General features: G+C 39.7%; 1 protein-coding gene across 2 annotated transcripts in view; it reads left to right on the forward strand.

Annotated features, from left to right (window-relative positions):
• LOC111190621 (NACHT, LRR and PYD domains-containing protein 12-like) overlaps window positions 1-25,122 on the forward strand; it is a 407,924-nt gene that overhangs the window by 277,572 nt on the left and 105,230 nt on the right. Inside the window, exons 3-6 of one of the 2 annotated variants that reach the window (XM_049468863.1) lie at window positions 2,483-2,548; window positions 7,458-9,216; window positions 10,062-10,235; window positions 14,730-14,958. In XM_049468863.1, coding sequence (XP_049324820.1) covers window positions 2,483-2,548; window positions 7,458-9,216; window positions 10,062-10,235; window positions 14,730-14,922 — 2,192 coding nt within the window. In that variant the 3' untranslated portion in view covers window positions 14,923-14,958. Of the gene's footprint in view, window positions 1-2,482; window positions 2,549-7,457; window positions 9,217-10,061; window positions 10,236-14,729; window positions 14,959-25,122 lie in introns of those variants that run through there. The other variant, XM_049468860.1, reaches the window with a different exon arrangement.

Below are 25,122 nucleotides of genomic sequence, written 5' to 3' on the forward strand. Positions count from 1 at the left end.
TGGTGGAGTCATGAACACTGACCTTACCTGAGGCGAGTGAGACCTGCAGTTCTTTGGATGTTGTTGGGGACCTTTTGGTTGCCTCAGTTCAGTTATAAGGTCTGGGTGTGGTTGAACTTATGTATTAACTGGGGCGGGGGGGCATGTAGGTTTTGATTTTTATCTCCATTACTAATAAAATCCTTTTAAAAACTGTATTTTTGTTTACTTGTGACTAATATTGAATGCACTCAGTGATCTGAAACAGTTAAGAAACTAACATGCAAAGAAATAAGAAATCATGAAGTGGAAAAACACTTATTTCACACCACTGTATAACATATATAGAGACATACAAAGGGTTTCAAATTTAAATTGTATGTTTATAAACTAGATATCTTTATTTATACATTGATAAAGGAAAATAAAAAGCTTAAAAAAGGTTGAAAGAAGATGTACAACAAGTTTGCGGGCATGGCCTAATAACATTTTTACAGTGAGCTGGATCACAGTCTCAGTGGTAATTGCAGGCACTGTAACCCACTGATAGCTCCTGTGATCCTGGAGAAACTTGATGTAAAGTGTTGCACTTTAGTGCATGAGAGTCAGTTCTACTGTATCAAATGCAACAATTGCTCATTAATAAGGTCAGAAAACGTAAAAATGTAAGAATATAGTTAAAATATTACTTAAAAGTTAAAAAGTGATAAAACAACAAAACGTTTCACAAAAAAACATTCTCCAACAACTCCCTTTCATGAAGTTTTTTTTTACTTTAGTGTCTAGATCCCTGCATTAAACTTGATCCATTCTTGGTTGCAGTGATTCAGGATGGCAAATGCTGAAGATGTGTTGCTAGAGGCTCTACAGGACTTGGAGAGTAAGGAACTAAAATCATTCACTCGACACCTGACCAATGGTGTGGAAGGGTTTGACCGGATTCGTAGGGGTCTGTTGGAGAACGCAGGAAGAGAAGAGATTGTGGATAAGATGGTGGAGAGATATAAACTCAGTGGAGCTGTAAATATCACACTGACCATCCTGAAGAAGATACACAAGAACCGTCTGGCTCAGGAACTGGATGCTAAACTCAGTAGAGGTAATGCAGCTCTGATCACATTCATTAAGGATGCAATGATTTTATCACACTTTTCTATTCAATTTATCATATTCCTCCAAATAGCATATTTGGGAATCTTGCTAAAATCTCATCTTGTCTTCATCTCCACATGTTCTTTAGTAAACTCAGTCGTTGGTTTTTGTGAGTTTCCTTTTCATAATTCTTGCATTATGTTTATGTAAGCTATCCTGTACAGTTCCACTGGCAGACTTGTGGTGGGAGGTGGCCCAGCCACATTAGATAGAGTATAAAAGGTCATGCTGCTTCTCCATCAGCAGCTGAAGTCAGAGAGAGAGAGTACAGTAGGTCATGCTGCTTCTCCATCAGAAGCCGGAGTCTGAGAGAGAGAGTACAGTAGATCATGCTGCTTCTCCATCAGCAGCTGGAGTCAGAGAGAGAGAGAGAGAGAGAGAGAGAGAGAGAGAGAGTACAGTAGATCATGCTGTTTCTCCATCAGCAGCTGAAGTCAGAGAGAGAGAGTACAGTAGGTCATGCTGCTTCTCCATCAGCAGCCGGAGTCTGAGAGAGAGAGTACAGTAGATCATGCTGCTTCTCCATCAGCAGCTGAAGTCAGAGAGAGAGAGTACAGTAGATCATGCTGCTTCTCCATCAGCAGCTGGAGTCTGAGAGAGAGAGTACAGTAGATCATGCTGCTTCTCCATCAGCAGCCGGAGTCTGAGAGAGAGAGTACAGTAGATCATGCTGCTTCTCCATCAGCAGCTGGAGTCTGAGAGAGAGAGAGTACAGTAGATCATGCTGCTTCTCCATCAGCAGCTGGAGTCTGAGAGAGAGAGAGTACAGTAGATCATGCTGCTTCTCCATCAGCAGCTGAAGTCAGAGAGAGTACAGTAGATCATGCTGCTTCTCCATCAGCAGCCAGAGTCTGAGAGACTACAGTAGGTCATGCTGCTTCTCCATCAGCAGCTGGAGTCTGAGAGAGTACAGTAGGTCATGCTGTTTCTCCATCAGCAGCCAGAGTCAGAGAGCAGTAGGTGGTGCTCTGTGCACTCACCACTCCTACATCGTGGTTCTGGTTGATACAGGCATCTGTTAGCTGATGTATCAGAGCTGGGGATCCAGTGCTTTCCTCCAAGTGCATTATAATGCTATTGTTGTTGCACTGATTGGCGGGAGCTGGAAAATAGGCTATTGATATGTGGAGTCCTAACAAGTGTGTGGGGTAACTGGACAATTAATATTAGATACAAATTGTTAGATAAAAATATGCACTGACAACAAATTAAATCACAAAGTGTGTGTAATTAAACTGTTTTACCATTGTATTTAGTTGAGTAATAATAAAGACTAGTGCTCAGTTCAGTGTTTTTGTGCTTGAATTATCTGATATTGTTTCTTATTCTGTACTGCTGTGCTCTCTCTCAGGTGGAGCAGGTGGAGGACAGGTAATGAGTGAGAGTTCAGCAGCCTCTTCTACTACACTGACTGCAGGTAAACTCATTAAATAATCGCTGTTATTCTGTGTTAATACATGAACATTACCAATGACGAAACATTAGCAATTAACACTGTGGTCTTCCCAATATACTGAGTCTCTATAGTGATATACACTTTCACTTTGCATTTGGGGTGTAATGCAGTTTGTGAATTACCGTTACATGCAAAAGATTAGCCACATTTTAATAATATAATTTTGATTGTATTAAACCTTAATCTCTTTTTCATAACATAAAAATACAAAAATATGCATTTACATTATAAAATCAATGTTTGGGCGTTTTGCAAAAATCTCAGCCAGGTTGTATTTTAATTTTTATTTCGATTTTTTTGCTGGTTGTGGAATAAAAGTTTTAGTTTGTCTTTATCTGTCCACAAAACAATTTACCCAATTTCCTAAAACGAATTGGGCCTAAAATTGTGAAATGTGAAGGCAGCTTTATAGAACTTCCACTGCCATTTGGGCATAAGTTACTTTCTTTCATTGTTTAATTCATTTAGAAAATTGTTGAGAGGGGCCCATGTTTTCAAATATTAGTACAAACCATAATTTATGAGGCTTGGAAATTGAATTCAGATGATTTGCATATGAGTGTGTGTTTAGCCCAAATCTTTACTCTTTACTCTTTAATCTGATCAGGCAATGGGACGAGCAGATGGAGGTGAGACTTCTTAGTTAAGACGTTTCATTTGAGATTGTTTGCAGATTTTCTGCTGATAAAAATTTGAGCTATGTAGCTGCCTGGTAAAGGTATAGATTTACTGCTGCTAGAGATAGTGTGCTGGTGACCACTACTGCTTGGCTGGTATTGTGTTTTTAGGCTAATATGCCTAACCCTAGCTCACTTTACTGAACTTTTTTTTACTGCTGGTAGTTCTGTAACTCTGTATTCTGGTATAATATTAATATTAGAATTTTGTTGTATATTTTTCATTTTTGATTAAACAGTATAGCAATCTCATATCAACAACATCCCCAATTGCTTGCAGTTTCCACAGATAACAAGCTAGGTAGATAGAAAATGAAACCGAGGGAGAAGATGGAGGAAAAAAACACGTATTTTCTCCTCTGGCTCAGAACACTGTTGTTAAAAAAAAAAAATTGTGCCAAACGTACAGTATAACATGTTGAAAATACTCTTAAAGTCTAGGGCTGGGGCGACGCGTCGACATAATCGACGTCATCGATTACGAAAATACATCGATTTGCATAACGTGCGTCGGCGCGTCGTAAATATGTTAATTAACACGGTAACATAGAAGCATAGAACTATTATTTAATTAAAATGATTTTTAAGAACAGCTAAACACAGTTCTGCAAGTCAAACGCGGAGGAGTTCACGTGCGAGAGAGAGAGAGAGAGACACACACACACACAGAGAGAGAGAGAGAGAGAGAGAGAGAGAGAGAGAGAGCGAGAGAGAGAGCGAGCGAGCGAGCGAGAGAGCGAGAGAGCGAGAGAGCGAGAGAGAGAGAGAGAGAGCTGCAGCTCCCTCAGTGTTTTCTGCCGTGTTTTGCGGCTAGCGCGAGCGCTTACAACTGACACCGCGGACCGCGGGGTGCTGCCGCGCTTGTGCCGAATCCGACTCTCTGCTAAATCCGACTCCCGCTTCGCGGACAGAATCGGCACAACACCCCCGCTGTAGAACTGCGGTAGTGAAAACAGCGCTTATAAATAAATTAGTTTAGTTTCACTTTCAGTTTTCGTTATTTTCGTTATTTCTTTTTTTTAAAATAAAAATATAATTAAAAAACAGACGCCTACATCTCGGACTATTTTCTGGAGCCCGGGTCGGATTTCGGGTCGGACCTCGGGTCATGTCGTGTTCGGGCAGAGAAGTTCTAGAGAGCATGGACTCCGGAGAGCAATCTCCAGCTACAAAAAAACGCCAGCGGGCATCTAAAGTTTGGGAGCATTTCACGCAAAAGGGCAACAATGTGGTCCTCTGCCATATGTGCAAAAGGAGCACTTGAAGCGCAAACATCCAGGAGCACTATGTCAACAGGGTCACACAGTAAGTTACCGTTTACATCAGGGTCTCCGCGGGTGTCCTTAAAAAGACTTAAGGCTGTCTACCAAAGGTTTTAAACCTGCCACAGGCAGAAATTATACAGTTTTGGTTTATATTTGTGCATGGCATTTCACAGTTTCCAGAAACAGTAGCATTATTCATAAGTTCAGGTGTTTAGCTAAGCTAGCTGCCTTAGGTTATTTTAGCTAGCGCCGTCGGCGCTGCGGTGTTACACCGTTTTCTGTCACCGTCGGAATTTTGTGACCAGTGCTCACGGTTATGAGCGTTCATTGGCAAAACGGAAGCTTTCTATACCTACACCTTACCCTCAGCCCTAAACTTAACCGTTTTGGCCAGTCGGGGTAAACATTAGAAACGAACACGTTTCGAATCGGCCAGTGCACCGGTCTGCTGAGAACTACTTGCCCGTGGTCACAAAATCTAGCGGTCACAGAAAACAGTGCAACACACGGTTGTGGTGTATGGGAGCTTATTCATTTTTAGCGTTATAGATCTAAACGTGTTGTACATGTAAGTGATTATAAGTGTGGGGTTTGGTTTAGTAGGCTTGTGTTGTTGTTGTTGTTATTATATATAAATATAGTATTTTATCGTTTGCTTTAAAACGTAAAATAATAATTATTTAAATATGTTTCTCAATAAATAGATTAGTCGACTAATCGAAAAAAATAATCGTTAGAATAATCGTTTAAAAAATAATCGTTAGGGACAGCCCTATTAAAGTCTATTTCAAAGACTGAAGTCTGATACTCTTTCACATCTGAAGGCACTGAATGTACGGCAATTGAAAATATTCAGCCGAAATATTTCTCATGGTAATTCTGTTTTCCTCTGCTGCATTATATGATCTAAGTTTATTGTTATTATGTGTGTGTTTGTATTTGTTGTGTACTACAAAATGTAAATAATCATTCAAATAATAAATACATAATCTTTACCTATAACTCAACACTATGTTAGCATGCTTTGACAAGATAGCATGCCCCTGGTGGTAATTTATGAGGAAATGTTGAACAATGTGGCACAAAGAGACTGCATATATCAAATGATTATTTTGATTTATACTTATTAGGGGTGTCACGATTCTCTAAATCCTCGATTCGATTTCATTTTCGATTTGAGGGTCACGATTCGATTCGATTCTCGATTTTCTTGTTTTTATTTTATGCCTCATAAAATTTAAATAATATATGTATTATTATTATTATTATAAATATTATAAATATTATTATTATTATTTATTAAGATATATATGGTAATGCCATCTAGTGACTTTTTTTTGGTAGCAACAGTGTGCACTATTAAAACAAGCAGTTTATCAGAGCTGTGTGTGGATGGAGCTGCAGTTCTTCATCCAACCACTAGTCGGAGCTGCAGCAGCAGCACAAGCCCCGCTCTCTTCACTCACTACTTCAGTACAGCCCAGCCACGGGCTACAGAGCTCAGACAGTCAGTTTTTACTGTTTCTGTAAACAAATAAAGGTTTTAACCCCACTAACCGGATAATACAGCTCACTACAGTTCATCTTTCAGCCCAAGCAGCTAACAGCCGACACGGAGTCACTGCTCGGATTACATTATAAACAGGTCAGTTAGCGCGCTGCTAACCTCAGGATGTTTATAACTACGGAGTTTAGTGGACACACCACGGCCGCCAGGTAAGTCTTTTAAAGGCTACTGAAGACTATTAAAGGCTATTAGAGGTTATTGAAAGCATTATTGGGGGGCAGAAATCAGTACAGGCTGGTTAGATAAGTGATGTGGTGAAACTGTGACTAGCGCTGTCACAGTGATGTTTATTAACGTCATTAAAACAGATTTTGTCAGGTATTGTCTTATAAATATTTACACATAACTTATATCTCTCCTGAAAAGCTTTTATTTTAGTCAGAAACACGCTTGTGTTTACTTTATCTGAGAGAAAGATGTTTTTTTAATTCAATGGAAAGCAACAGGTGTAGTCAATTATAAGTTTAAGATTTTTAATCCACCTCACTGTGATCTATAGTCAGTGTTCTCAAGTCACACTGACACACGCATTTCAGCGAGTTCACACGCTCTCACCTGCGCGCACCTACCCCTCCGTTAGATACAGATACAAAACCTGCGCGCCCAACCCCCGCCCCCCCCTCCCCCGTTGGACAGATAAAAAACAGTGATCACACTCCCGCCGACACTCAAAACTTGAGAGCCCTGTCTATATTTCTATAAATCCGTTTTCAGTTTCTCCTCCGTGGTTGAAAGGCAGCTGTCTCTCACACAGCAGAACTGAGGGCGGGGCTGCGCTCATGCGGCTCTCTCTATTTAAATGAATAGGATGCGCTGTGTTGGTGCCGCGCCATTTGCGTAGCGCGCTGCGCTATTTGCGTAGCGCGCGCGGGAGGGATCGTCGATCCTCTTTTTGACTTCGATACTCGAGACCATGACCTCATTTCGATTCGATTTCGATAAAATATCGAGATCGTGACACCCCTAATACTTATATTCGTCTGCAATTGTAAAACATTCTGCATTAAGGTATTATATTTGTTGCACAGGCTACATTACAGGTTTAAAGTTTTTTATCCTGTCATGATAAACAGATTAAGAATTAAACAGTGTTCATAAGAATTGTTTTTATGTTTGAATAGCTTTAAATGAGCTTTACATTACAAAATGTGTAAATACAGGTGCTCAAGGGTGCTCATAATTTTGAAGACTTACAGTATTATAAAGTATTTCAGAACATTGTCTTTTAGTTGAGATGTTATTGAGAAACAATTGATACTGACATCAGTGTTTTTTACATTTCAATTTTTTTTCTTCAAATTGTTTGTTTACTAATGTAAAATAAAAACTGATTAAAAGCACTTTCTCTTCTCTGTCAAAAGATGAACAACACTGCATCAAGTTGAAGGACACTCTGAAATTGAACTATGAGCGTGTAATTGAGAGCTCACAGACAGGTCATCAGGAGTTCCTGGAAGATATCTACACTGATCTCGTTATAGTGCAGAATAAAAGTGGAGGAGTCATTAATGAGCATGAAGTGATGCAAATAGAGATGTCTCCCAATAAAGCTGGCAGTGAGGAAGAGTGTATAAAATGCGGTGATATTTTTAAAGTCCAGCCAGGTACAGGTCGACGGAACAGAAAAGTGATGACAATGGGAATTGCAGGAGTCGGAAAAACTGTGTCCGTCAACAAATTCATACTGGACTGGGCAGAAGGAAAGGAGAACCAGGACATTCAGTACATTTTCCCTCTACCCTTCCGTGAACTAAATCTGAAGAAAGAGAAGGAGTTCAGTTTGATTGGACTACTGAATAACTGCTTTTTCTCCTCAAAGCCTGCACTGAAGTCTCTTCCAGAAGAAGATGGTAAAGTGCTGTTTATTTTTGATGGGCTGGATGAGTATCGTTACCCACTGGAGTTTAAACATGGAGAGGAAGTAAAAGATGTGAATGAGAAGAGTACAGTGGGCTCACTGATCACAAATCTCATCAACAGAAATTTGCTTTCCTTTTCTCTAGTCTGGGTAACTTGTCGACCAGCAGCAGCGCATCTGATTCCCCAGAAATACATCAATCTGGTGACAGAAGTACGAGGATTTAATGATGAACAGAAGAAGGAGTACTTCACCAAATACTGCAAAACAGAGGATGTAGCAGAGAAAATAAGTTCACACATAAAGAAGTTAAAGAGTCTCCACATCATGTGTCAAATCCCAGTCTTCTGCTGGATCTCTGCCACTGTGCTTCAGCCACTGATGGATAAAGAGAGTGATGAGAACATCCCCAAAACCCTGACAGAAATGTACATGAGCTTCCTACTGCAGCAGAAAAACCTGATGAAGGAGAAATACAGTCAGAAGACTGACCCTGAGCGCATCATTCTGAAGCTCGGTAAACTGGCCTTGAGTAATCTTGAGAGTGGAGAGCTGAACTTCTATGAGGATAATCTTAAGGAATGTGGGATTGATGTTACTGATGGTACAGTGTTCTCAGGAATGTGTACACAGATTTTCAGCCAGCAGAAGGGAATTTCTGAGAGGAACATTTTCAGCTTTGTGCATTTGAGTGTTCAGGAAAGCCTTGCGGCTGTATATGTGTATCACTCCCACTGCAATAAGAAGAAGAATGTTTTCAAAAAGAAAGTTCTCAACAAACTTTTGTGGATTAATAAGAAGATAACAGATCTCCATAAGAGTGCAGTGGACAGAGCTTTGCAGAGTAAAAATGGACACCTGGACCTTTTCCTCCGCTTCCTCCTCGGCCTCTCTGTGGAGGACAGTCAGAAGGTTCTGACCGAACTTCTGCCAAACCTGAAGATTAAAGCAGAGAGCGTTAGCAACACAGCTATCTACATTAAGGAGAAACTAAAAGAGGAAATGCACTCTGAAAGAAGCCTGAATCTCCTCCACTGCCTGAGTGAACTGAAGGACAACTCACTCACAGCTGAAATCCAGAACTTCCTGAACTCAGGAACTCTCTCAAAACAGGAACTCTCATCCACACAGTGGTCAGCTCTGATCTTTGTGCTGATCATGTCAGAGGAAACTCAGAAGAAGTTTGAACTGAAGAAATACAGTGCGTCAGAAGAAGGACTGAGGAGATTACTGCCTGTGGTGAAAAACACGCAGCGAGCTCTGTAAGTACTATTTTTTGTTAATAGATATTATTATATTATTAAGTATGATCTCTCTACATATCATTATATTTAAACATTTTTTAAATAAAACTAACTAAACAATTATAGAGCATAAAAATTCACAACAGCAGATATACAAAGTGTAATAAAAATTATATTGAATCTGACATACCTCTATTAAAGGATATACAGAGTATCCCCAGAGGGATCTCGCTGACAAGGGATACATTTTCAAGGGATAAATGATTGTTTTAAGTTTTAAAATCTTATTAGACTAGGTACACTATCCTACAAATACAATAAATACTATTCAAAGGTAGTGGTAGTAATAGTTGCAATAGTATAAACATTTGCACTGATAATTAAATTGATTAATTGGAAATTTGCCAAGAAGATGACTAATGTGTTGAGCTCATATGCTAATGAGTACAGTTACAAATAAGTTATTTTTTACTATCAAAGTTACTGATCAGTAAATAAAGTCAAAGTCAGGACTGTAAGTGTAAGTGTAAGCAAAAAACAATATAAAATCCAACAGCATATTAGTACTCTATCCTGAGTACTGTATCCTATGTTCCAGAAGAATTAATATGACTTTATAGTTGTAAATCTTATTTCTCTTATATTTCTATTAAAGAAATATTGAATTAACTTAGAGTTACTGTATTAAATATGATAAACGATTAATAATTGCTTACAGAAGCAGATTATCATTGATTTAAGAAGATAATTAAATAAATAAAGACTAGTCTTCAGAAGAACACTGTATTTCACAATGTAATTCTGTTTCAAGCAGACCTTTCCCACTGAGCTTGTTATAAAATCAGTTGCTCCTTGTCTTGCAGACTAGCTTCATGTAATCTTGGAGTAAGGTCATGTGAAAGTCTGAAATCAGTGCTAAAACTGGAAAACTCCTCCCTGAAAGAGCTGGATCTCAGTAACAATGACCTGCAGGATTCAGGAGTGGAGCTGCTCTCTGCTGGACTGAAGAGTTCACACTGTAAACTGCAGACTCTCAGGTCAGTTGGTTCTTTTTAAAACAATAAATGTGAAGATATGTGTATTCACAGCAAACAGACCTAATTAAGCTTTTAGGAGGTCAGTTTACACCAACCATTTAAAAGTGATCTTTTTGTTGGATACTAAGTCTTTTTTCACTTATGTACACAATAATGAGAATCTTTTAGAAACATAATGGTAACACTTTACTTGGATGGTCCATTTGATGATGCTCAACTGACATTCAACTAACATTCAATGGCATGTCTAATAAATGCAACTAAACTGAAAGGTGAAGGTAAATGATTCTCTATTGAATGTCAACATCCAACTCTTACCCAAACTCTAATCTTAACATTTTAGCATTGGGTTTAGAGTTAGATTAAAAGGTTAGGTTAGGGTTAAGGTTAGGGATAGGTGTAGGGTTAGATTTTAGGGTTGATTAAGGGTTAAGGTTAGGGTTAGGTGTAGGGTTATGTTCTATTTTTAATTATTTACATTCAACATAGGTTTAAGTTGCAGTTAATAGACATTCAGTTGAATGTTAGTTGAATGTCAGTTAAGCCTCAACAAAGGTTAGGGATAGGTGTAGGGTTAGATTTTAGGGTTGATTAAGGGTTAAGGTTAGGGTTAGGTGTAGGGTTATGTTCTATTTTTAATTATTTACATTCAACATAGGTTTAAGTTGCAGTTAATAGACATTCAGTTGAATGTTAGTTGAATGTCAGTTAAGCCTCAACAAAGCCATCAAATGGACCATCCAAGTAAAGTGTTACCAAAATAATTGATGAAAATGTAAATGCTCCCAATTAAATTCAATTTACATCTACTCTGTAGCAATTGTTAAAATAGATAAATATAGATAAAATAAAAAATAATACAAGAAGAACACAATAAAATAGAATAGAACAAAATAGATATCAAGATAAATACACAAAAATATGGAGAGTAGGCAGGTAGAAGCAACATGAAGTCCAGAGGGCAAGTTTGCTGTAGCAGCATGATAATGTGAATAAAGAGCAGTTGTTTTGCACTTGATGCTCCGCAGCCTCCTGCCTAAGGGGAGCGGGACAGGAAGTGCATGTGCTGGGTGGGTGGGATCCTTCCTGATGCAGGTGGCTCTTTTTCTACATCTGGAGGTGTAGATGTCCCTGGTGCTGGGGAAGGCTGACTCCAACAATCCTCTGTGCAGCCTTTACCACCCTCTGCTGAGCATTCCTGTCTGCAGCAGTGCAGCTTCCATGCCACACGTGTGATGCTGAAGCACACAACGCCACATCTGTAGATGGAGGTGAGGCCTGCGCTCCCGAGACCAGCTTGTCGCCGCCTCCTGAGGAAGTAGAGCCGCTGATGTACCTTCCTGGGCATGCTGGCTCCTTCTGAGGTCCACAATCATCTCCTGTAGCTGGACATGCAACCACTGTCGTGTCATCCGCAAACTTCACAATATGGCAGCCTGAATGGATAGGTGAGCAGTCATATTAGAGCAGTGTGAACAGGAGGGGGCACACAGCCCTGAGGGGAGCCAGTGCTGAGGATTATGGAGAGGGAGGAGATGTTGTGAATCCTCACAGACTGCGGCCTGTTGGTCAGGAAGGCTAGGACCCAGTTGCACAGGGAAGAGCTCAGTCCAAGTGCGGAGAGTTTGGTTATCAGTGTCTGAGGAATCATGGTGTTGAAAGCAGATGTGAAGTCCACAAAGAGCATTCGAACGTAGGAATCCTTCTGCTCCAGGTGGGTGAGGGCAGTGTGGACCACGGAGGAAATGGTATCCTCTGTGGATCGGTTCTTCCTGTATGCGTACTGGTGTGGATCCACAGTGACGGTGGCTTTGATGTGGGTCTGAAACAGTCTTTCAAAACACTTTGTGACTATCGGAGTGAGGGCTACTGGCCGGAAGTCATTCAGACCATTCACTGCGGAGCTCTTGGGGACCGGGATGATGTTAGTAGTCTTCAAGCAAGTAGGGACAGCTGCCTGGATGAGGTAGGCGTTGAGATGTCTGCCAGGACGTCCGAGAGCTGGTCGGCACAGTCTCTTAGCACCCGTCCGGTGTTGTTGTCCTCCTTACTTCTGCTGGTGTCATGCTGAGGGGCTTTTGTGAGTCACGTGTGTGTCTGGTGCTGGTACTATACTACTATAGTAGTAGTAGTAGAAGTGATAAGCTTTGTTTGGCAATACACTAAAAGGATTATTAAAATGTTGACCTGGAAGTTTTTCTTCCAAATTGACCACTGTTCAAGATCAGTAAATAAATAAAGATATGGTCCTATCTGATCAACAAGCATTAATATGACCATTGATTTTATTTAATATACCATTTTTTCTTAAACATTATTTACTATAAGAAAGTAACAGTTTTAACCACAAAGTCTCATAGCACAACATAATTAATAATTGATCATTAACCCCAGAATATTGTAAATTTTACATTCTAAATATAAAAAATCTTGTGTAATAAGTAATTGTTTGTTTATAGTTTGTGTTAGGGAAAATAATAGGTTACCACTGGTCCTAAAAAGATGTTGAAAATGTTAATGCTACATTATTTGTAAACTATTCCAGCTGAAAAGAACTGAAATGCAAACACAAAAAAACATTCAAAACAAATTTACAATTTATTTATATAAACCTGCATTAAATGGTAAACATATTTACTTCTAACTAAAATTGATTATTGTGGATTTCCATGCTTGTTTTGTCTGTAGACTGTGTGTTTCTGCATTTATATGTTTTAAAGCTAAACACGGTGATTGCGATGGTTGAAATGGACATCTCATACAGATTTCTTTTGTTTTTGCTTTTATGTCATACTTAAATTTTTCACATTATCAAACAAACTTTAACATTAGACATATAATCTCAGTAAATATATAAAACACTGTCGCGCCCACCACTGAAACTGTGCTATTCTCACCCACACTCAGTTATACCTGTGACTTCCAGTCACTAGACTACATTACCTAGAACGCACCAGCCTGTGACTCTCACGTGACCCCTTCAGGCAGTCACTGAGTACTAGCACCTGTGGAGCCAGGTATAAAAGACTGCCTTGAACTCAGCTTCAGTGCTGAGCATTGTTTTGGTTTGTCCAGCATTACAACGTGTTTCTCTTTGCCTTTGTTTGTATCCTTGAGTATTACCGTTTTTACGGGTACCCCGACTCAGATTTTTGCCTGCCCTTTGTCTGTGTACCAAAGCCTGGACTGTTTATTGTGACCCTGGTATGTTTTCTCCTGTTGGCTCCTGGGGGCTGTTCCACGAAGCGAGCTTAAAAAAAAATTGAGTAAGCCTTGCTTGAGTTAGCCACACAAGGTTAAATGTGCAATTCCTTTTGGTTAGTTAAACTACATATTTTAGTGTATATTATTATATTATAAATTTACTGCATGAAATATTTTAGCAACCAGAAAGAAAACAGCTATTGCTGATACTGGTGGTGGCCCTACTCTTTTAATAGCCTACATTTTTGCTAATTTATATCACCTGTAAGAAAATATTGGTAAGATAGTTGTCTGTATCCATTCCCTTTTTTGCATCATTAAGTTAACCAAACATATTATTTATATTTAGCAAATATGATCACATATATGAATTGATATCATTTGTAAAAACACTTGAATGAATCTGAACAAGAATTATGGGATAACAAATATACTTAAAAGTAACTTACTCTAAATTACCAGGCATCATTAATACCAGGCATCATTAATACGAATAAAAGTGTTTTCGTTATATAGAGTTGATGCAAATTTATCTTTGTGGAAAATAACTGCAATTAAATGCTGTATTTCATTTTACACTGACCTGAAGATTGAACCAATAAATTGCAATGTGCAGACACATTTAAAATACAGTACAATACTCAATTAAATGTATACAAACCGATAAACCTGTGGCGGAAGCTTGTTCCTTGATTTGTTTCCCACCCGCAAAGCTATGACATCACACAGCTCATCCAATAGAAGTGCTGCAGCTATACTAAGCGTCAACTCTAGCCTGGTACAGAGCAGGTTTGTACAAACGTATATGTTGCTGTAGTAACTGAACAAGGCTTAGTTCGAGCCTCTTTCGTGGAACCAAAATTTGATCAAAATGAGCCAGGCTCGTCTTAAAAAGCCTGGCTTACTGAGTTAGCTTACTTCGTGGAACAGCCCCCTGTTCTCTGGTAGTGACCCTGCCTGTTCTGACTACTCTCTGTATTACTCATTTTGTTAATAAAGCCTTGATTTCTGCCCCACTATTACAAACCCTTTTTAAACTAGTTCATTTATTAACAAAAAAAAATCTCCAGACCAGTCCAACCCTTTGTGAAAAAGTATTTACCCCCCCATGAATTACCTGTAATTAGTTACATTTTTTAGAAACCTGGGCTCATTTTCATTACTAACCACCACCAGGCCTGTAGAGTCAAGAAATCCCTTAAACAGATCCTGTCTGACAACATGAAGCAGACAAAAGATCTCTTATGTCTATTCTTAAGTAAAATCTGCTGTGCTTTCCTCATTTTGTAGACTATCTTCATGTAATCTTGGAGAAAAGACATGTAAAAATCTGGGATCAGATTTGAAGCTGGACATCTTCTCCATAACAGAACTGGACCTCAGTAACAATGACCTGCAGGATTCAGGAGTGGAGCTGCTTTCTGCTGGACTGAGGAGTTCACAATGTAAGCTGCAGATTCTCAGGTCAGTTGTTTCATTTTAAAATTATAAATGTGAAGAAATATTAATCGCTTTACCAAGATTTTTATCTATAAAAACACCAGGACTGTATTGAAAAATGTAAATAATCTATATTGTCTGCTATTAATATGGGTTGATGCAGATGCATTGTGTGCTGGAATGATTACATGGATTGTTGTGGGGAATCTGCGCCAGATGTGGCAGCAACCATGACACCTCTCCTTTACCAGCTTGAGTATCTCCTTCTCTCACCTCCCTAGCTCCCTGTGGGTGTTCTTTCTTCGCACCATTTCTCCAAATCTCTCCTTGCCTTCTTCGTAAATGATGTTACCGAAGAGGTTCAGCTTGGTGCTTGCACTGCCTTGTAGAGATTTTTTAAGGATGATGTGCAGATCTTGATCAAGACTTCTCCATGCCACTTTGTCATTGGCTTTGGGCCACTTGACCTTGGGTTGTCAGATCGGTCTCTCACTTCTTACTTGTGTCGGGGGTTCTCTGCTAGGGGTCTCTTCCTGATGCTCATTCTGTGGGGTGGGCACTAGGTGTTGTCTGTGCTCCTGCTGCTGGAAAAGGCGCTCTTCTTCTCCCTGGTCATCTGCAAGATTGGAAACAGCAGCACTTTGGTGCTCAACCGAGCTCTGTCTCCTGCTTGTCTGATCTGCTGGCGCAGTGCAAGATTGATACCATGTTGTCCGTCCTGTTTGTTCTATCTTCCATCCCGCCTCTCGTGGACCTTTGAACAGTTTTTCTTTATTTGTGCTCGTAGTCGATTAGGGTGTTCATCTTGAAGTGGGCTTGTGGAGAGGGTAACTAGCCCGTCCACACCCAGTGCAGTCTTTCCTGCTTCCAGTCAGTCTTCCCTGACCGCCTCTAGTCTTTCCTGGATGCCAACTGACCTGTTTGCAGTGGTCACTGGAGTTTCAGCAAAACTAGATATAAGCACAGGTAAGGGCTACCTGCAGGGCATTTCCGCCTGACACACCTCCGACGGTGCCAAATGGGGGTAGTTTCAGGGTCATCGGCCGGGAGCCACCCTTCATTGATGTTTCGCTCCATTAATCCCGGAACATCTCACGGAGGTGGAGCAACCACGGTATCCCTGCCGCCCCTGCAGCTACCCCTAGGACCCCTGTTTCCCCTACGACGTGTCCTTCCTTCTCAGCCACAGCCAGAAGCTGGCTCTTTCCGCCTCATCTACCAAGTCCTTGGATGCCTTCTTCAGCTTTGGCCCTTTCACTCCTACGTTACTCAAGAGGCGCTGGATGGATGTTCCGATAAACCCCCTGCAGCCAACCTCCACAGGGCAGATAACGATCGACCAACCTGCCTCTCGACACTCAGCTGCCAGCTTGGTGTATTTCTCCTTCTTCCTTTCGAATGCTGCCTCCATTCCTCCCTCCCAAAGGACCGTGAGCTCTGCCAGGATCACTGTTTTGACTGAAGGGGACCACAGGATGATGTCTGGTCTCAGAGAGGTCGTGGTTATCTCTGGAGGGTCCACTCTTAAGCTTCAGTCACATCCAGGTGTTAACAGTGATCTTCTCTCCCTCTGGGTGATGTTCTGAGCCCCTCTCCCTTTTCCAACAAAATGGATCAGCTTTCGTGCTGTTGAAAGGTGGTCTTTGGCTGCTTCCAGCCGTCGTACCTCAAGGACTTCTGCCAGCTTCAGCAGGACCTGATCATGTGGCCACCTGTACCAACCCTGAGCCAGAGCTGTCTTGCAACTGGACAGGATGTGCTGAAGACTTGGGTTTGGGGCATTGCACAGATGACAGTTTTCCTCGGAGCCGTACCACCGACTCAGATTGCTGAGGCTGGGAAGGGTGTCGTAGGTGGCCCGAGTGACCTTGTACAGCTCTTCCTCACTCCTGACAATTTCTTCAATTATCAGGTCTTCTCTTCATTCTTGTAGCTTTTGACCAAAACTTAGGGGGGGCTGATCCCCACCCCAAGCTAGCTCTCCCTGACTGTGTCCTGCCAACAATCTCTCTGTGCATCAACCTGCTGATGGCGTGGTCAACAGCCTCTTCAGCCTTCCACTTAATTGGAAAACTTAATTGCCTACCCCTGGTTTATGGCTTTACAGAGCCAGCATGCCTGCCATAGCACTGATTACTACTACAGGTTTCTGAGTCAGGGTCAGTTAAGCAGCTGCACATGGCTAAGTCTGAGTTTTACACATCTGAGCATTTTTAATAGTCAACACCATATCCAATCTCTAAACAGACAATAAACCAGCTCTAACTCAACTTTATTCTGGAGGAGAAAAAAAACATCTAGTATACCCCTCAGTCCAGTAGCAGCACCCTGAACCCCCCACAGCTATCACAGAGAGATATTTTCATATTACTACGTTAAACTACTAATTTACGCTGCTGACATCCTCATTCATGATCATTTAAATAAATGCTCAAATTATTCATGTTTATGTAGAGTATTACATATGTATACTTTTTAGAATCTGTAATGCTTCTAATAATATGCATCTTAATTTTTGGGTTAATATAGGTACATCAGACTATCAAAATGTCCTGCGAAATCAAAAAGTCAAAAAGTGCACCTGTCAGATGCAGTATTTGATCAGAAGCCTCACCAGTAGTATACAAAAATGATTGTATTTTTAGTGATGTATATGATACTTAGGACTTTAAATTTATTTAATCCTAATAAAGACAAACCTTTAGCATTCCTCCATTTCCTCAGTATAATCTGGTGAGTGTAAAATGGATCAGATTGTGGAACTGGAGCTGTAAGAACCAACCAAGGTGATTTGGATGCAAATGCAGGCAGGCTTTATTAATCCAAAAACGTAAGATAAAATCGTAATCCAAAAATACAGGCAAAGTTCAAAACCAGGAGTAAATCACAAGGCAAAATCGTGGTCTAAGACAGGCAAGGATCAAAAAACAGAAATAACAAATCACAGAAGTAAATCGCTCGATAAGAAACTAGTGTGTCAATATCTCGCAACTAGACTCAGTAATTGTCCCAGTATATATGAAGAGTTTGGTTCCAAAACGCTATAAATCCATTTTTTTAATTTGAGTAAAAAAGGGTTTTCTTTAGCGAGAAAGTGGTAGGCTGAAAACCACCGTTTTCTGTTTCAAACTATCAAATACCATACTAAGGTTAAAATAACACAACAAAATCAAATCAAGATTTTAATATTTAAAGATTTATTTTTAAAAATAATTTGTTTTTTCGCAAAACGCAATAAATCCATGCCAAGTTTTTTTTTCAAAATGTCTTATATATCCTTTGGCATCAATAGATTTTTTACTGAAAATGTGCAAAATACAATAATAAATAACAGTAAATTGTACATCTGAATCTAAAAACACAAATTTTAAAACATTTCTTTTCGATGATGTGCAAAATTTCATTAACGAACAAGACATTAAGACAATAAAATCCCCCAAATCACGTTAAATTCCTGTGCTGTAGTGTAGTGTAGTGTAGTGTGTTGTAGTATAGTGTGTATTGTGTGTGTGTGTGTGTGAACTGCAGATGCAGCCGGCATTTTCCCCCTCCTGAATGCCTCATTTTCTTTACCTTTTCACGTACACGAGACTCTTTTGATGGCTTTCTCTTTTTTTCAATAGCTGCTGCACGAACAGGCTCCTCTATACCATCAAAACCGTTCATTTTCGCGGACTTTGAGAGTGAAAAACGAAAGTGAAAGTAGGCTACACGAAATACCGGCCGGCTCAACAGGGCGCGTGCTATGATGTTTACATTAGATAGCTCGTGGAATGCTGCCCTGTGATTGGATGAGTGGAGATGTGGCGTTCTGCGGGAAAACAAGACTGGCGTTTGTCGCGTTTTGGAAAGAAAGAGAGAAAGCAGGGCAGTATTACACGGCGGATGTGGCGTTTTGATGAAAATTGAATATTGGCTTTTCAAGAGTGGTCACATAACATTCAGATTCTGGCTCTAACTCATTTTTTTTAAAAATGGCGTTTATCGTGTTTTGGAATCAAACTCTTCATATAGTCCTAGTAATAAACTGATGTCCGACAGGTGTGTGGGAGGGGCGGAGTCAGCTTATTAGTACTCCGCTGAGGCTGATCTTAAAGGTGCAGGTGTGACAGGAGCTTTTTGTTTATTAGTGAGCAATTTTTTATATCACGATAGTATAATACGTGTTTTAACTCATTCTTCTAGCAATAATCTGGTAATTTAATTCATATGTTTATAACTGCACTGTCCATGTCACGTCCTGGTCCTGTTCTGTTTCTGTCCTCCTTTCTGTGTTCGTGTTTATCCCTGTTTTTTTACCTCTCTCTGTGTCTGTCATTTGTCCTCTACTCCTGTGCCGTCCTCCATGTGCTTAAGTGTTTTCCCCAGTGCCTCCTCCTTCAGTGTTTCCACCTATGTCTCGTTTGTAGCTCTGCACCTTTGTTACCTGTCGTCAGGTGTTTCCTGTGGTCCCTCTGTATGTATAGTCCGTGTGTTTCCATTCTTTTTGTGGGTTCTTGTACATTTATAGGTTTTTAAAGTTTTTGCAATTTTCCGGACTGACTGACCTTCATTTCTTGAAGTAATGATGGACACTCATTTTTATTTAGTTAGCTGATTGGTTCTTGCCATAATATGAATTTTAACAGTTGTCCAATAGGGCTGTCGGCTGTGTAGTAACCTGACTTCTGCACAACACAACTGATGGTCCCAACCCCATTGATAAAGCAAGAAATTCCACTAATTAACCCTAATAAGGCACACCTGAAAACCATTTCAGGTGACTACCTCTTGAAGCTCAGAAGCAATAATCAGAGCAAAGGGTGGCTATTTTGAAGAAACTACAATATAAAACATGTTTTCAGTTATTTCACCTTTTTTTGTTAAGTACATAACTCCACATGTGTTCATTCGTCGTTTTGATGCCTTCAGTGAGAATCTACAATGTAAATATTCATGAAAATGAAGAAAAACGCAATGAAAGAGAAGGGGTGTCCAAACTTTTGGCCTGTACTTCCTAAATGAATCATCTGAACAGACATGTAATATGTACTAAGGTTAAGACCTAATTATGTAGTAATCAGTAGCCATTTAATAACCAGCAGCTGCATTTATAAGACAAGTAAGGGGTTCCTGTGGCATTTTAATGTCTAAACTGAAAATTTTATTTATTTTTAAGACTTTTTTAAGGATTTTTAAGGAGACTGTCCTTAGAGAAAACTGTACTTTTTTCATTGATTAGAAAAGAGAAAGAGTACAATTTCTGAGAGCTTAAGTATTCTTGCTAATTGCTTTCAAGTGCCATCAATTAAAACCCACACCATGCTAACTGCCCTTGGTCCAACCTCCGGGACAAACCATTCCATGCTCAAAGTGGGGGGGGGGTTGGAAGGTTAAACCAGAACACTGCCAATCACTGATTTTTTGCTGTATTTTATACTTTGAGATTGTTGGATGTTCTAATAAACCTAAAATGGATTATTAATAATATAAGACTCATTTTCAGCCATTTCTTATTGTTACATTATCATAAATGCTATGGATTTACTTTACAATAAAAAAAACTTTCGTTATGCCTATTCTTAAGTAAAATCTGCTGTGCTTTCCTCATTTTGTAGGCTAGCTTCATGTAATCTTGGAGAAAAGACATGTGAAAGTCTGGGATCAGTTTTGAAGCTGGAAAACGTCTCCATAAAGGAAATAGATCTCAGTAACAATGACCTGCAGGATTCAGGAGTGGAGCTGCTTTCTGCTGGACTGAAGAGTTCACACTGTAAACTGCAGATTCTCAGGTTAGTTGGTTCATTACAAAATGATAAATGTGAAGAAATATTCAGTGCTTTACCAAGATCTTTATCTATAAAATATACACCAGGACCGTTTTGAAAAGTGTACATAATCTACATCGTCCGCTATTAATATGGGTTGATGCAGATTTTTTGTCAGATTTTGTCGTGCTGGAACGATTACATGGATTGTTGTGGGGAATCTCTGTGGAGGGTTTATGGCAGGGGTCGGCAATAGGCGGCCCTCAGGCCAAATGTGGCCCGCAAGCATGACAAATCTGGCACATGAGGCTGTATGAACTTTTTCCTTCTCTCTGCCGCACTCGGCTTGACTTCAGTTTCTGCCCGTTTTGGGTTCCCTATCTCCTTAAGGGTGGTTCTTCCTGGCTGCATCCCAATTCAGTAGTCGGGGCAGTGGTAGTTTATTGGACCCTGACGACATGAGTGTGATCCTGCGTGAGGAGCCGTGTGTTTATTTATTTATATTTTCCTTTCTTCTTGGGTTTACCTGTTTAAAAAAAAACTGCCCCCCCCCCCCTGCTCGCCAATAAATGGCTTGGAAAACATCAGCCCCCTGCTGATGGCTTGGAAAACATCGCCACCACCACACGCCCTCTCCCCCCCCACTCGTCTTGCAAAATAACTGACTGGCAGCCAAACTTAACTGCCAACCCCTGGTTTATGGCTTTACAGAGCCGGCATGCCTGCAATAGCACTGATTACTACTACAGGTTTCTGAGTCAGGGTCAGTGTTAAAGCAGCTGCAGATGGCTGAGTCTTCACACAAAGAGTTTTACACATCTGAGCATTTTTAATAGTCAACACCATATCCAATATGTAAACAGACAATAAACCAGCTCTAACTGAGCTTCATTCTGGAGGAGAAAAAGAATATCTGGTTTGCCCCTCAGTCCATTAGCAGCACCCTGAACCCCCACATCTATCACAGAGAGATATTTTCATATTACTACGTTAAACTACTAATTTACACTGCTGACATCCTCATTCATGATCATTTAAATAAATGCTCAGATTATTCATGTTTATATAGAGTATTACATATGTATATATTTTAGAATCTGTAATGCTTCTAATAATATGCATTTTAATTTGTAGGTTAATATAGGTACATCAGACTATCAAAATGTCCTGCAAAATCTAAAAGTCTAAAAGTGCACCTGTCAGATGCAGTATTTGATCAGAAGCATCACCAGTAGTACACACAAATTAATGTATTTTAGTGATGTAAATGATACTTAGGACTTTACATTTAACTAATTCTAATAAAGAAAAACCTTTAGCAGTCCTCCATTTCCTCCGTATAATCTGGTGAGTGAAAAATTGATCCGATTGTGTAAAGAGTTGTAAGAACCAACCAAGGTGATTTGGATGCAAATGCAGGCAGGCTTTATTAATCCAAAAACATGAGGCAAAATCGTAATCCAAAAATACAGGCAAAGTTCAAAACCAGGAGTAAAACACAGGGCAAAATCGTAGTCTAAGGATCAAAAAACAGAAATAACAAATCACAGAAGTAAACTACTCGATAAGACACTAGTGTGGCAATATCTCGCAACTAGACTTAGTAAATGTCCCAGTATATATAGTCCTAGTAATAAACTGATGTCCGACAGGTGTGTGGGAGGGTCAGCTTATTAGTACTCCGCTGAGGCTGATCTTAAAGGTGCAGGTGTGACAGGAGCTTTTTGTTTATTAGTGAGCAATTTTTTATATCACGATAGTATAATACGTGTTTTAACTCATTCTTCTAGCAATAATCTGGTAATTTAATTCATATGTTTATAACTGCACTGTCCATGTCACGTCCTGGTCCTGTTCTGTTTCTGTCCTCCTTTCTGTGTTCGTGTTTATCCCTGTTTTTTTACCTCTCTCTGTGTCTGTCATTTGTCCTCTACTCCTGTGCCGTCCTCCATGTGCTTAAGTGTTTTCCCCAGTGCCTCCTCCTTCAGTGTTTCCACCTATGTCTCGTTTGTAGCTCTGCACCTTTGTTACCTGTCGTCAGGTGTTTCCTGTGGTCCCTCTGTATGTATAGTCCGTGTGTTTCCATTCTTTTTGTGGGTTCTTGTACATTTATAGGTTTTTAAAGTTTTTGCAATTTTCCGGACTGACTGACCTTCATTTCTTGAAGTAATGATGGACACTCATTTTTATTTAGTTAGCTGATTGGTTCTTGCCATAATATGAATTTTAACAGTTGTCCAATAGGGCTGTCGGCTGTGTAGTAACCTGACTTCTGCACAACACAACTGATGGTCCCAACCCCATTGATAAAGCAAGAAATTCCACTAATTAACCCTAATAAGGCACACCTGAAAACCATTTCAGGTGACTACCTCTTGAAGCTCAGAAGCAATAATCAGAGCAAAGGGTGGATATTTTGAAGAAACTACAATATAAAACATGTTTTCAGTTATTTCACCTTTTTTTGTTAAGTACATAACTCCACATGTGTTCATTCGTCGTTTTGATGCCTTCAGTGAGAATCTACAATGTAAATATTCATGAAAATGAAGAAAACGCAATGAAAGAGAAGGGGTGTCCAAACTTTTGGCCTGTACTTCCTAAATGAATCATCTGAACAGACATGTAATATGTACTAAGGTTAAGACCTAATTATGTAGTAATCAGTAGCCATTTAATAACCAGCAGCTGCATTTATAAGACAAGTAAGGGGTTCCTGTTGCATTTTAATGTTTAAACTGAAAATTTTATTTATTTTTAAGGAGACTGTCCTTAGAGAAAACTGTACTTTTTTCATTCATTAGAAAAGAGAAAGAGTACAATTTCTGAGAGCTTAAGTACTCTTGCTAGTTGCTTTCAAGTGCCACCAATTAAAACCCACACCACGCTAACTGCCCTTGGTCCAACCTCCGGGACAAACCATTCCATGCTCAAAGTGGGGGGGGGGGCATCACAGTAGTTTAGCTAGTTTATGATTATTGTTAAGCTTTGTACTAACAATATTTTTTGTTGGAAGGTTAAACCAGAACACTGCCAATCACTGATTGTTTGCTGTATTTTATACTTTGAGATTGTTGGATGTTCTAATAAACCTAAAATGGATTATTAATAATATAAGACTCATTTTCAGCCATTTCTTATTGTTACATTATCATAAATGCTATGGATCTACTTTATAATAAAAAAAAAACTTTCGTTATGCCTATTCTTAAGTAAAATCTGCTGTGCTTTCCTCATTTTGTAGACTAGCTTCATGTAATCTTGGAGAAAAGACATGTGAAAGTCTGGGATCAGTTTTGAAGCTGGAAAACGTCTCCATAAAGGAAATAGATCTCAGTAACAATGACCTGCAGGATTCAGGAGTGGAGCTGCTTTCTGCTGGACTGAGGAGTTTACACTGTAAACTGCAGATTCTCAGGTTAGTTGGTTCATTACAAAATGATAAATGTGAAGAAATATTCAGTGCTTTACCAAGATCTTTATCTATAAAATATACACCAGGACCGTATTGAAAAGTGTACATAATCTACATCGTCCGCTATTAATATGGGTTGATGCAGATTTTTTGTCAGATTTTGTCGTGCTGGAAAGATTACATGGATTGTTGTGGGGAATCTCTGTGGAGGGTTTATGGCAGGGGTCGGCAATAGGCAGCCCTCGGGCCAAATGTGGCCCGCAAGCATGACAAATCTGGCGCATGAGGCTGTATGAACTTTTTCCTTCTCTCTGCCGCACTCGGCTTGACTTTTTGGGTTCCGTATCTCCTTAAGGGTGGTTCTTCCTGGCTGCATCCCAATTCAGTAGTCGGGGCAGTGGTAGTTTATTATACAATATTATAATTCACAGGCAACATTGAAACAATTTCAGGCGAGAGGACCTCAAACCAAATTATTACAATGTGCCTGTACTCCGTCAATAATACTTCTGTTTCCAAAGTTTAAGAGGTGCATACTGGTATGGTGTGGGTTTCATGACATGATAATCTGTGTTCCTAGAGAGTAGAGTATATCAGACATTTAATACATTTGAACGTGTGATTTATCAATGGAAATTTTACAATTACTTTTTTATTTTAATTAGGATTTCTGAATGTATTTTTTTACATTGAGATGCTATTTTTTCTTAGAGATTCAGCTATTATAGTGTTAATCATGTTACTCATATATCTCAGTCTGCCACTGTCACTCTTTCTCTCTCTGTTAATAACTTACTTTAATTTTCTTTCTCTCTAGATTATCTGGGTGTATGATCACAGAAAAAGGCTGTTCTTCTCTGTCTTCAGCTCTGAATTCAAACCCCTCCCACCTGAAAGAGCTGGATCTGACCTACAACCACCCAGGAGAGTCTGGAGAGAAGCTGCTTTCTGCCAGACTGGAGGATCCACACTGCTCACTGGAGACACTCAGGTATGAAGAAGTACTCAGGGGGAAGATTCAGGTGTGCTGCAGATGTTAGATAGAGTGATGAGGGTCAGTTAGAGATAAAAGAAGAGTGAT

The sequence above is a fragment of the Astyanax mexicanus genome, chromosome 1 (assembly GCF_023375975.1).
Source record: "Astyanax mexicanus isolate ESR-SI-001 chromosome 1, AstMex3_surface, whole genome shotgun sequence".
In the NCBI taxonomy this organism is placed as follows: Eukaryota; Metazoa; Chordata; class Actinopteri; order Characiformes; family Acestrorhamphidae; genus Astyanax; species Astyanax mexicanus.